General features: G+C 39.4%; 1 protein-coding gene across 4 annotated transcripts in view; it reads left to right on the forward strand.

The window, feature by feature from the left end:
- TFPI (tissue factor pathway inhibitor) overlaps positions 1 to 13,764 on the forward strand; it is a 50,833-nt gene that overhangs the window by 20,149 nt on the left and 16,920 nt on the right. For all 4 annotated transcript variants that reach the window (XM_064158153.1, XM_064158167.1, XM_064158162.1 and 1 more), the window contains exon 3: positions 11,410 to 11,610. In XM_064158153.1, the coding sequence (XP_064014223.1) occupies positions 11,410 to 11,610 (201 nt within the window). The remainder of the gene's footprint in view (positions 1 to 11,409; positions 11,611 to 13,764) is intronic.

Genomic DNA, 13,764 nt, shown 5'->3' on the forward strand with positions numbered 1-13,764 from the left:
GGATTGAGGACATCACCACCTGTGCTCCCAAACCCTCAAGTAATCTTTCCCAAGAACCTGAAGTACTTTCTGGTTGCTTTTGAACTCCTGTATATTGTTTCATCACTCCCAATCTGCATAACCAGCAGCAGGTAATACTCAGTTGGTTGTATGAGATTGAGGAGCCTCTTAGAAATATCCTTAACCTGCGCCCCATGCAGGCACAGACATCCTTGTGGGATGGATCAGGCCTGCAAACAGGGCCCTCAGTTCCCCATAGAAGGGAATCCTCTACTATTATCTCCTTGCCACCTTTTCCTGCCTCACCAGAGAGGGACCTATCTCCATCCTTCCATATATTTTCTAATAGGCACCTGAATCTCTTCCTACTTCTTCAGTCACTCCCCTCTACTAGTGGGGTCTGCAGAGCCTGGTACCACATGTCCAACTCCTTTTCATATTCCTTAATAGATCTTAAGTCTTTCCACGTCATCCCTCAGCTCATCCACCAGGAAAAGCAGATCTTCAGTTTGCTCACACCTAGCACAGGTGTTGCCTCCATTGCTCTATTCCAAGTGCCATCTGGCAACACTCATTGCAGCCTGTTGCCTGGACACCTCTATGCTTGTGTATGGCCTCCATTTGGGTGCACACCTGTTTGCATGTGACTTCTGTTTCAGTATCCACAGCTTTTCTGACCACCTTTGGCCAAGTTGTAACTATGGTGTGACTTGGTGTTTGTTTGGTTATTTTGTGGTTTGGTGTTGTTTTAGTTTGCTGTTGTTTTTTGGGAGTTGTTTTGTTTGTCTCTCTGTTTGAATCCTGTCTATAAAGACTTCACACTATTCTGAATTTCTACTCCTAATCCAGCGTTGTGTTATTGTCCTGGAGGGTCTGTAGGCCCAAAAATAGGCTTGTTTATGCCTTGCCCTGTCTGGACATGCTTTTCTGCCTAAACCAGGGGTAAACACATAATGAGCACAAAGGGACAAAACAGACCTGGTGCCACAGAGTCTGGCCTGCTCAGGGTCTATGTTGTATAAGGTGGTTGTAAATATGTTGTGTAAGCCCCCACACACCTAGCTCGTGCTTCCCTGGCATAAGGCCCATGTGATTCCCATATCTGGGGAAAGTCCAGGCAAGTGGCATTTGCCTATTATGGTATGGTTTGGCTGACTGCCAACCTGATTGGTCATTCTAGTGGCCAATGGGCCATTAATCTCGGCCCACATTCAATAAATAGGGGTACACAGGTAAAGAACGTGCTTGGACACCCCTGCCCACGCTCACTTGTAGCTCAGACTCCCTGCATAGCTCAGACTCTCCCCGGATAGCTCACCAGAAGCCTGGAGGTTTCCATCCTCAAAGTCCATGGGCAAAGCTCCCCTGAAGTTTGGACACTAGGCATAGGCTGTGACAGAGCCCCAGAGGGTGACTGATAATTAATAAGAATTTTAAGTAAATGCTTTAACGCCTCTGTAATAATCTGTTCTCTCTGCCATAGAGCAGAAACAGTTTCCAGCCCGCTCTGCTGGGCAAATAGCATGTAGACCCCAAACAGTGTTTGCCACAGGGAAAAATCCTCTCTCTGTTTATAGTTTGCATGTTTGCTAGCTATTAGTAAGTTATACTGTAGATATTTATCCTAGAATGGTTTCATAACCGTGTAGAATCCTTTTAACATACAGTGGTTGAGGGTGGCGAGAGTTCAGAATACTGAGTTTAATAAATATATATTTTTATAGAATATTATCTCTCACCAATTAATTTCTCCCCTTTGCCAAAGTCGGCATAGGCGGCAGAATACCCCTCTGTGACAGTTAGATACCAAGTGGTTGAGGGTGGCGAGAGTTCAGAATACTGAGTTTAATAAATATATATTTTTATAGAATATTATCTCTCACCAATTAATTTCTCCCCTTTGCCAAAGTCGGCATAGGCGGCAGAATACCCCTCCGTGACAGTTAGATACCAAGGTTATTCCCTTAAAGCTCTGCTTGAGGACCCAAGGAAAAGTTCAGTGACTGGGGAAATGAACACAGAGCTACTAAAGCCAGGCTTTAACTCTCTGTGCAAATGGGGGAGAGAAACAAATAACATTGTAGGGTGATATTTCCCTGCCTCATGTAGAGCTTCTTCAGTCACAGTTAACTGGCAGAGTTTTGCCTAAAGACGATGCAGTTACTGCCTTAGTTGCTTGTCTGGGCTTTGAAGAAACACTTCATATATCCCCAAGTGATTTGCTGTTGCAATAATAAAATAATAAATAAAAACTCATCAGCTAGAGATATTTATTAAAAATAATGTCGCAAGTGTGACTATTAGAACTTAGGATATTCTCTGTTTCTTACCATTGTAACTTCATTGAAATTAAGTAAGGTAGGTCAAGCTTTGATACTGGGTTTCATTGTGAAAGATATTTTAATTTCATCCCAAATAATTTTGAGAGAGCAGATGATGGAAAAACACAGATTTTGGGCCATACCTGAATATTATGCTTTCCTTGGAGAAAATTAAATTGTAATCTCTTTCTTAAGCTGCAGAGAACTATGCAGTGGATGCTGTTCCCATTTGACACATCTGATTTTGCAGCCTAACTGGGAATGCAGCTAAGGGAAACCTTTTTTCACTATGTAGGCACCCAATTTAATCTGCCCATGCCTTCTCCAATTTTCATCCAGATTATTTCCCTATATCAGACTTTTTTTGTAGCAGTGTCCCTTGAGACAAAAATATCAATTGTGCACCCTTATGGCTATACTACAAACTAAACTTCTGTATTCAGAGCAGGTCACTGTTAGTCACTACAGTGTAAGATAGGTGCTGTTCCGTATTGAGCATGCTCTTGGCATGTTTGTGCCTTCAAGACTTTTTCATACAGAATAAATTTGTTTCTCTTTAACCCCAAAGTATGTGAATTACCTTCTTTGAAGACACTTATGTTACATTTCTCTTTACTCTGCTCTGCAGGTCTCAGTTTCATAAAAATCCTTAACCTAAGTTTTTGGTTCATGAAGATCAAATTGTCTTGCTTATTAAAATCATAAAATCAAGCAGGTTGGAAGAGACCTCCAAGATCATCCAGTACAGCCTATCACCCAGACCTATCCAGTCATCTAGAACATGACACTAAATGCCTCATCCAGTCTTTTCTTGAACACCTTCAAGGACGGTGACTCCACCACCTCCCTGGGCAGCCCATTCCAATGCCAATCACTCTCTCTATGAAGAACTTCCTCCTAACATCCAGCCTAGACCTCCGCCAGCACAACTTGAGGCTGTGTCCCCTTGTTCTATTGCTGGTTACCTGGGAGAAGAGACCAACCTCCACCAGGCTATAACTTCGCTTCAGTTAGTGGTAGACAGCAATGAGGTCACCCCTGAGCCTCCTCTTCTCCAGGTTAAACAAACCCAGCTCCCTCAGCCTTCATCACCAGAACAGGGAATCTGCTGGGTTAATTTTTTTCCCCTCAATTTAACTTGTTTGTAAAAGACAATAATAAAATAATCTCAGGGAAATCAAAAAGTATTTTTATTGGCATTATTTTATCACTGCTTATTTTACAACCAGTCATTTAAGATTATACAACCAGTAAGTGCTATAGTATGAAGAACAATTTTGAAATGCTGGACTTGTATTCCAAAGTAAAAAACAATCAAGCGTGATGTTTAGAAATTAAACTAGGGCCCAGGTTTTGTGATTACTGAAGATTTAGTTGCACTGTTTAAATTTTTGCAGTACTTTTTTTTAATTGAATGCTAATAAATAATGCTAATTATAATTATATTTACATATCATGTAACAATATAAATATAGTATAATTATATGAATGTAATATAATAATGAAAATAATGGTAATTATAATTACAGTTAAATATAATAGCATAAATAGAGTGATATAAATGTAATATAATAATGTGGAAAATGCTAATTATAATTATATTTGCTAATTATTATTATATTTGTGGCTCCTTAAGAGTGGTCATAGTGAACTCTAGATACTTTAAAGGCTGCAATTTCACAGATAGCATTTATTTTCAGTAAGGTACTTGTAAAATGTTGACATGTTTTACCATAGAATTCGATACTTTTCAGGCATTACAGGATAAGTGGTGTAAATCCACTTTTGCATTGTACTTTGTATCACAAGGAAGGGTACAAGTCAAGTCCAATTGGATAGAAAAGGGTTTTTTTAGGCAAAAGCTATCATATTTCTACCGATAAATACAGGGAAAACCAAATCCAAAATATACAATAATAACTATTTTATGTATATTGTTCAGAAATACCTTTAGTGTTTGGGGAGCATTTAGTTGATGTTCCAAAGCCTGATGAAAATGACTCAGAAGATGAGTGTGCTTTTTGTTCGTATGTGAAAGTTTATCAAGAATAAATGCGACTGCATAAAGAAAGGGTAGGAAACACATGGGTAGGAAAAGCAGTGAACAGTGTGCGGGTGGGAAGCTGTCAAACTGACAAAGATGGAGGGAGAAGAACCAGCTATTCACTAGTGACAAGGTGCTTAGTATTGATATCACTTATCAAAGACAGACATTCACAGGAAAGCCTGGAAAGATGACAGCATATCTTTATAATGAAGGATAACCACAGAAACTCTTATAAGGTTGAGAAGCCATAGCCTTAAGCAAATAAAACCAGAAAGTATTTTACATGAAAATTCAGACATATTCCTGAACAAGTTTTATTTCCTCTATTTAGTTTATATAGTTCTGTTCTGAAAAACAACTCTGCAATAATAATAATGTTGCCTTTCTTATTTATTGTGCTGCAGGAATAACACAGGAATCAGTTCACTTTCTAATTAAAATCATGTGTTTTAATAGCCAGCCTTGAAAATTATACTTAATATTCTGAAAGTCAAGCTGGAGTCTTTTTTCATGCCAGGGCATGGAGTACTGTTTTCACTTGTATTAGCCTAAGAGGATTAGAGACATAATTCACCACTTCTGGTTTTGAAATATTATACTGCTTACTAGCAAAGTGATAACAGTGCTGTATATTGATCATATAAGTTCATGTGCTCAGGGCTATAGCATGACTAACTGTGGATGTATTAGAGGTCTCACAACAAAACTACTGTTAGTTAATACTAGCTGTTCATGCATTAAACAGCCATGCCTTGAGTTACAGAAGTTGCCCCATGAATGGCAATAAATGTGTGAGTGGCTGTGCTGTGTAGGAGCAGTCTTGGCCCATGTCCTGTTTCTGACAATTGCCAAAGAATGAAGGAATGGAGGAAGGCAGCTATTCCTGCACTAACCTAGTGCTCCTTGTGAGCCATTTCTTCAGCATTAGTTTGTGCTGTCCACAACCTCCATGGAGTGGAAAGACTGTTAAGATAGAGTGGTGCCTTATGTTATAAAAACCTATATAGCTGGTGTAATGAAGTCATTAAAAATTTGAGGAGGATGGAAGAAGAGGAGAGGAAGTTTTGCTCTGCTTTATTTTGCTTTCAGCATGGAGAGTAATTACTTCTGTGTGGCAATATGTGTCAGCTGTAACCATTACTTAAAGTGTTTCTAGTAAAACAAATGCAGGTTTCTTAGTCTAGGCTAGTACAGTCTTTCAATTCTGTAGAGTTTTCTAAGTTTATTTGGACAAGATGCTTAAATTGGATATGTAATAAATATCCAACAGAGTCAGATCCAATTTTCTTTTTAAAATGACAAATGCAACATCCTGTACTGAAGGAGGAGAATCAATGCATGTATAAATACAAGGTGGAAAATAGCTGCTGAAGCACTTGCATGAGATTATATTTGCTGGAAAATAAGTGGAAGTTGCAGACTATAACTAAAACAATGCAATGTAAAAAAGGGACAAGTAATTCTGTGTTGCATTAAGAAGAAAAACAAAGGATAATTATTCCACTTGGTTTGGCATCAGTAATGCCTCGTATGGAGGATTATGTTCAGCTCTGGGCAGCAGACTTTAACAGTAATCCAAACCAGTAAAGGAAAGAGTCAAAAGGAGATTTGTTCTGGGGTTATAAAGCAAGGCCAATAGAAATATTGGAAGAAAGGAGTTTATTTAGTATAAAGATAATTAAGAGGAGACTTAAGTCTTTTGAAAGAAAGTAAGGAAGAAAGGAAAGAGATCAGAGGTGGGCTGCTGAAGTGATGCAGCAAGTGCAACAGGGCTTCAAGTAGCCTGGGAAGGAGCTGAACCTGGAGAACCCAAAGTAAAGGTCGAGAGTACAGGAAGCTGTTTCTCTATTGCAGCATCCTTGAATTGCAAGACATGAATTTATATATGGTTTTAAATTATTCTGTCTATGCACTGAAGGAAGAACAAAAATATTCAGCATGTAATTATGGATGTTCAGCCTGTGTATTACAAAAAAGGCCAATCTTACAAGAAGCATAGTGAAATCCTGGAACTGGCTGCTTCAGGATCCTGAGACCTTCACTGGAGTACTTTACAAACTGCTTAGACAAGGTATTTATTTATCCCATAGAAATATGCCAAAACTTCAGTGAAAAACTTCATTGAAACTCTTTCTAGTTCTAAATTCCAATGTTGGTGTTGAAGAAAGTTCACTGACCTTCCTGACAGATGTCCTCCCTAAATATCATCTCTAGTGCTCTTCACAGAGGACCTAAAATGTAGTAAGAACAATTTGTTCTAGTGTTCAAGAATAAAGGATACCTCATATGAAGAATTAGTTTTCTTAAGATATATTCCACATGTGAACTGAATAGAGGTAGATTTGTATCCCATATGCAGATCTACTGGCCAAACACACTTGCCTGCTCATCTGCTGCTCTAATCTGAGAAGGAAAGCTAGTTTTATATCATCTGTGTGAGTTAAGTGTTCCCAGGTGTAAAATAATGGGGAACAATTCTTTCACTGTTCCCAGACACAAGAATGATTCAGTTCCTGTGAATCCCCTTGAGACTTCAGAGTCACTTGGTTGTCATTTGAAGTTGGAAGGTTTGATCCCTGGGAGTTTCACAGGGTACAGTCCAAACTGTGGTAACTGGAGTATTCCTAAGAAAATTTAAGTCTAATTGTCGAAAAGTGTGACACAGATAGTCATTATGTCTGCAGCAGATGTCACCACATCTGACAGTGGTGGCAGTGTCACTCTGAAGAGGAAAGGCCTCAGGAGGTAAGCAAACAGTAATTTAGTTCTATGCGTTTGATGGGAAATAGGCTAGGGGTTGAGACTTAAGTTCCTAAGATGAACTCTACTAAGCCATTTGTTCATCGTCTTTGTGCCGTTTTGCAATTATGCTCACACACTGCTTCTGTTTTGATAGCCCACACCACTGGCATGGCGTAACGTGGCAAGCAAAACAAACTGATGTAACTCTGAAATTCCAGCTGTTAGGAAATCTACCCAGTTTTCACAGCCTTCTCTGTGGATGAAAACTGTGTCACTGACACAGATCATGTAGGAGATCTCATTTCTTGTGTGCCAAGAAATTAACATGTTTATAAACCAGCTGCCAGTCCTCACCCCAACCACATTTAAGTTGGATGAGTTTCATTAGAGCTCTAAATGTTTGATTCAGGAGTTATTCCAAAAGTTACTGAAAACTTCATTATTGTGAAGGCAATTTTACCCTATTATTGAGTGGAAGAATTCCAGCATTTCATTTTGCAATGCAGTATCCTCTCAACTTTTCATGTTGAGCCTTTTAAAATCTCTTCCAAAGGACTCCTAAACCTATTGGAGAACTTTAGACTTTGAGGTCAAACTTGTGATTTTTAAATCCTAATTCTTTGTGGATTCAGGAAGACCCAGATAAGGAAACTGGCAAGAAACAAAATTCAGAAATCTGTTTGGCAATCTGAGTTCTGTGGGAAGTTCACCAAATCTAACATTTCTGAAAATATATAATTGGTCATCTTAATATGTATTTTACCACCAAACTGCCCATTTTTGGAAATCTAATTTTCACATCAATGGTAATTGTGTAATAAAGGTTGTTAATTTTTGGGGATTGTTGTGGGTTTTTAAAAAGAGACAGCAGAGATTAAACTCTCAAGTCAAATTGGAGAGAAAATACAGAATTATATTTAAAGAGAGAAATACAGCGATAATTACAAAGCAATTACCATGGCAAACCCCCTTGAAGTTTTTCCCCATCCCAAAAAAGCTAAATCTACATTCCCCAGAGCTCCAATCCTCCCCCCCCCCAACACCTCTGCCATCCAAGAGGCCTACTGCTTACATGTTCCCAATAAATTGGCTCCTGCCACACACTCAGGGCAGGAGGAGGAGGAAAGGAGAGCGAACTGACCTTGTGGTGAGTCTATAGAGAGATAGCAGAATTAGGGGATTGGATAACAATCTTCTAGTCCCCAGAAAATTTTTTAACCCTGCAGCCTCAACCTGGAATAGGGATTTTAAATGCTAGGAGTTAAAAATATTTTAGTGCTGCAAATTTGCCTTTCCTCTAGCTTTAATAGCTAGCAGTGGGTCAATCAGAATAAAATTAGTAAAATTCCACTGACCTCAGTATTTAGGAGGATTTATCTCAGCTGTGTATTTTATTTAAACGTTATATAATAGATCTCCATAGAGCAGGTAGGTACTAACTATAGCAATTTTCTTTTACCCTGCCATAAAGCCTGACTTTTGTGAATTCTTTTAATTAAAACTGGAAACTTCATCTAATTAGTAGTAGAAATCTGTGTGATGATTGTGTAAACTCTTTTCCTCAGTTTTCTTTTTCTTCCCTGGCACACAGCAAAGTGCAATGATAGCTACTTTTACATACACACATTAGGAGACATCAAGGTTCTGACAATGTCTGGGAGAAGTAATGGCAACTTTTAGGTCTGTGCTTCTGGTTGCTATTGCAAACACACAAAGTCTTTTAGGGTAAAATAGTTCTTTGAGAAAGCACACCAAGACAAGATGTCAAAGGATATTGATAAAGGAAGAATGTCACAGACTGGGTCATCAACCAGAACATCCTTGTGGACACTGAGAAGGCAGAACTTTGCCTTAGTGTTCTTCACAGTATATATTTTTACAAAACTTTCTCTGACCTAATAAAGTTTTTTGAAACAGATAGAAATGCCACAATTTGAAAATACAGCTTCTTTTCACTTTTACTCTCTAGTTGTGTGCTTCTTATCATTGATTTAGGGGATCAGATCCAGCCAGCACAGATTTAGGAGGGGCAGGTCCTGCTTGACCGACCTCATATCTTTTTATGACAAGGTGACCACCTGGTGGACATGGGGAATGCTGTGGATGTAGTCTACCTGGACTTAAGCAAGGCCTTTGACAGCATCTGCCATAACAAACTCCTGGCCTTGCTGGCAGCCCTTGGCTTGCAGAGGGGCACTCTGTGCTGGGTTAAGAACTGGATGAATGGCCAAGCTCAGAGCGTGGTGGTGAATGGAGCCACATCCAGTTGGCAGCTGTCACTAGTGGTGGCCCCCAGGCATGAGTGCTGGGCCCAGCCTTGTTTAACATCTTCCCTAATGATCTGGATGAGGAAATTGAGTCAACATCAGTAATTTTGCAGGCAACACCAAGTTGGGAGCATGTGTGCATCTGTTAGAGGGCAAAAGGGCTCTGCAGAGGTACCTGGGCAGGTGTGCTAGTTTGAAGCAGGCTAGAATGTTTTGGTGAAAAGAACTAGAAGATAGGCTATGAAAGGAAAACAATTGTGATGTCTCCTTCCCTCAGAGCCTTGCTGAAGAAGAATGTAAACATTAGATAACACTTTCGCCATTTTGCCTTCACTTTCGGGCTGGGCTTTGGCTGAGCTGCATCTCCTTAACCTCTTGGCTGAACCTCTATTCTTCCTTAGGACTGGGGTAAGGTTGAGAGGGGCAGGGGGAAGGTTCAGGGGTGGTTGAGAGCCCCTCCTGGGGACTCAGGTTTCTGGGAGGGGAGTTGTGTTTCTGTATTACATTTTAGCTTGTATATTTTTGTATATTGCTGTATATACTGTAAATAGCTGCTTGTATATTGTGCTAGCTGTAAATAAATAGCTTCATTTATATTCTCAGAGCCCGTCTGAGTCTAGTCTGGGTATTACTAAAGTGTGGGGGGTCAGGTAGCACCTAAACCACCACAAGAGGCTGGACAGATGGGCACAGTCCAATGCCAGGAGTTTTAACAAGGCCAAGTGCCAGGTTCTGCACTTTGGCCACAACAACTCCATGCAGCACTACAGGCTGGGAACAGAGTGGCTGGAGAGCAGCCAAGCAGAGAGGGACCTGAGGGTACTGGTTGACAGGCAACCGAATATGAAACAGCAACGTGCCCAGGTGGCCAAGAACACCAATGGCATCCTGGCCTGTATCAGGAATAGTGTGACCAACAGGACCAGCAAAGTCCTTCTGTCCTGTACTCAGCACTGGTTAGGCCACACTTTGAGTACTGTATCTGGTTCTGGGCCCCTCTATTTAAGAAAAATGTTGAGGTGCTTGAATATGTCCAGAGAAGAGCACCAAGGCTGGTGAGGGGGCTGGGGGTGTTCAGCTTGGAGAAGCAGAGGCTCAGGGGAGACCTCATTGCTCTCTACAGCTACCTGAAAGGATATTATAGCCAGGTGGGGATTAGTCTCTTCTTCCAGGCAACTGGTGACAGAACAAGAGGACACAGCCTCAAACTGTGTTGGGGCAGGTTTAGGTTGGGTATTAGGAAGTTCTTCACAGCAAGAGTGATTGGCATTGGAATGGGCTGCCCAGGGAGGTGGTAGAGTCACTATCCCTGGAGATGTTTAAGAGGAGGCTGGATGAGGCACTTGGTGCTATGATTTAGTTAACTAGAAGGGTTAGGTGATAGGTTTGACTTGATGATCTCAGAGGTCTTTTCCAACCTGGTTAATTCTGTGATTCAAAGCTTGGTGAAACTATGCACGATGACCTTTCCCTGGTACCAGCTGGGTTTATGTACCAGTAAAGAGTAATCCTACAGGGTAATGGTGCCCTCTTCTGGGTTGCCTTGCTTAGTTCATTCCACACTGCCATGAGGTGTCTGAGCTGTGTTCACTAGTAGAAGTGCACGGAAGAGAGCACAAGGAGGACTCTTTTGCGTGTTCCCCCACCACTTTTTTTTCTTTTTTTTTTTTTTAGGCAGGGATAGTCACTGTGTCTTTGGCAGCTACTAAGATTTTCTCAACATATCTGTTCAGAATCACTTACTAATTCCTGTCACTATTTAGAGATTTATGATGATGAGTTAGAGTTTATAGTATGAACTGCTTTGGTTAAAAGTTGGAACCACACTGCTCATTTGATCAAGTGGAATTTGTTTTCCAATGCAGGTGATAATTTTATTTACTTTAGATCTATGTTTAGCGTGTTTAGAACTTTATAGATAGATGCTATGCAGTACCTCTAGCATAAGATGCAAACAGTCCCATTTTGAAGTTCTGCTGTACAGTAAAGCAAACTTACTCCATAACACTTACCCTACTTCTCTGTATTACAGGTGCTGTTTTGCCACCACTGAAACTAGGGCATTCAGTCTGTGCCATGAAAGCGGATGAAGGTCCATGCAAAGCAATCCACATGCGCTATTATTTCAATATTCACAGCCGTGAGTGTGAAATATTTGAATATGGTGGATGCCATGGCAATGAGAACAACTTTCTTACACTGGAAGAATGTCAGAAGAAGTGTGTAGTAACAGGCCAGTACCTATTCTCTTATCTTTTTAATAGTTCTTTGTCTACATTGATTGATTTTCATCCCTAATGTGAATTTTGGAAGTAGAGACCATCTTCAGTTGCTATTAATACAGTGATGTGATATCTCTAATTATTTCCCAAGTATATTCCTAAGTTTCTGCTATGTTGTATTTATCTGAATTATTTTACATTGTGCAAACATTCAGGACTTGTGGCTTTTTAGTGGATGTGTGGAATGTGTGGATGTGTGGAAACAAAGCTTCTTTTCTAGCTAGAGCCCTGTTTCGAATGCATTCTTACAACTAAATGGATTTTGAGGCTGGCCTAAGCTGCTGTACAGAACAGATGTTTTTTATTGTCCAATTTTTGATCCCAGGTTTCTCCTTCACTTGAGAAGCTGATAGAAACTGTTCAAAATCTTGGGGTTTGAGTATTAATTAATGCTGCTTATTCTTTATGGTCATTAAGAAGATGTTTATCTCTCAAAGCTGAATATTTCTATGAGTGTCAAGACAGATTAATATAGTTTAAAGAAGTTAAAAAGTATTAAAACTGTGGTGTTCATATTTCACATAGTACCTTTTGACAAATGGTCTTTCTAGATTCTAATTTCTTTGTCATATAACATCTGAGAGTCATAAATCTTTATTGTGGATTTAACTGATTTTTTTTCCTCTTTCCACACTTATTAAAATTGCAGCAGAGAAATAAATGAAACTTGCTGCTGAACTCCACAGAAGCAATATAAATGTAAAAATTAATGTGGAATTTCATTCCAAGATAACTTTTCTTAAAAGACTTTTTTCCCCCTTCTACAGTGTTTTGTTTAGAAAATTGTGATTAATCTGTTTCTAGTTATGGCTTCACAAAGCTTAATGAATGCAATCTTTCAAGAGGAAAAAATATGGACATTTATTTTTCTTAAGCAGCGTTTCAGTAGCATGTAAGAAAGACCTGGGGTCTAGGATGTGAAGATAGCTTTTCTTTTTCTGTCGCCACACTGGCTTTTGGTATCTGGTTTTGGATTTCAGCTGGACCCACGGCACATTTGCCATGCTTGTAGCAGGGTTATTTTCAGGACTGCAGCTGCCAGAATCTCATCCAAAACATGTGACTTCCTGGTAATTTAGAGTGTTTGTCTTAAATAGCAGTTTAAAGGCTAAACCAGAAGTCTAAACTGAAAAAGGCAGCGGTGATGGATAAAGAATTCCAAATTAAAGGTGTCCAAAAGATGTGGTCAAGTGCCATAAATGAAGATCTATAATGTTCTTCAACTATTTCAACTAATATTGTGGGTTTAATTCCAACAGATATGTTAAAACCAATATCTAGAGAAGACATTCTGGACCAAGTCCTGTACTTGCATATAAGTGGCAGAATAAAACAATGTTATTTAAAATGAGTAGCATCCATGATTTAGTGTCTGCATTTTGATTCTCAGCCCGAATAGAGTATTTCATATAAGCAATCATTGAATCTGCTATGAGGAACTGCTATGGAGCAATAAAGGCTCATTATTTCTGTATTCTCTGAATAGCAGCAGATAAAATGGTTTGCTGGCAGACACAGTATACTGTCAGCCATCAGGCATAAACTAAACTAATAACTTAACCTGCTTTTGTCAACATAATTTGGTTAAAAAAAAAAAAGAATAAATACAACTCAGTAGGTTCTATTTGTTGAATCTGGCTCACTCTGTGCACTCTTGTAGTGTATGGTTGCGTTTATCTTAATAATGTTTCCAATATTTATGACTGGAGGAAAATCACTATTTAATACCTGTAGAAATCAGACTGAAAAGGCAGTATGAGTGATAGGAAAGTCTTTAAAATAAAGAATTATCAGATAATTACCACTGTGAAAAATGTGAAGGTCAAGATTGATAAAAATAAGGTAAAGGGAAGTTTTGCAATACCTATTCAAATTCAGAAGAAATAATGCTACCAGTCAGAGTATTTGATACTAAGTACAAACACAGGAACAAATGAGCCAGCATGAGTGAATTGCCAGGCTTCTTCTATCAGAGCAACTTCTTAACATTTTTGAATGCAAAGACAAAAAAATGAGCAATTCATGGAACTGACTGAAGTCATTACAGGAGCGTTCAGGGAGCCCAACTACAGGCTATCCACTCCGAGAGACTCTAAGACTGTTCA

Source organism: Pogoniulus pusillus, chromosome 2 (assembly GCF_015220805.1).
Source record: "Pogoniulus pusillus isolate bPogPus1 chromosome 2, bPogPus1.pri, whole genome shotgun sequence".
Lineage (NCBI taxonomy): Eukaryota > Metazoa > Chordata > Aves > Piciformes > Lybiidae > Pogoniulus > Pogoniulus pusillus.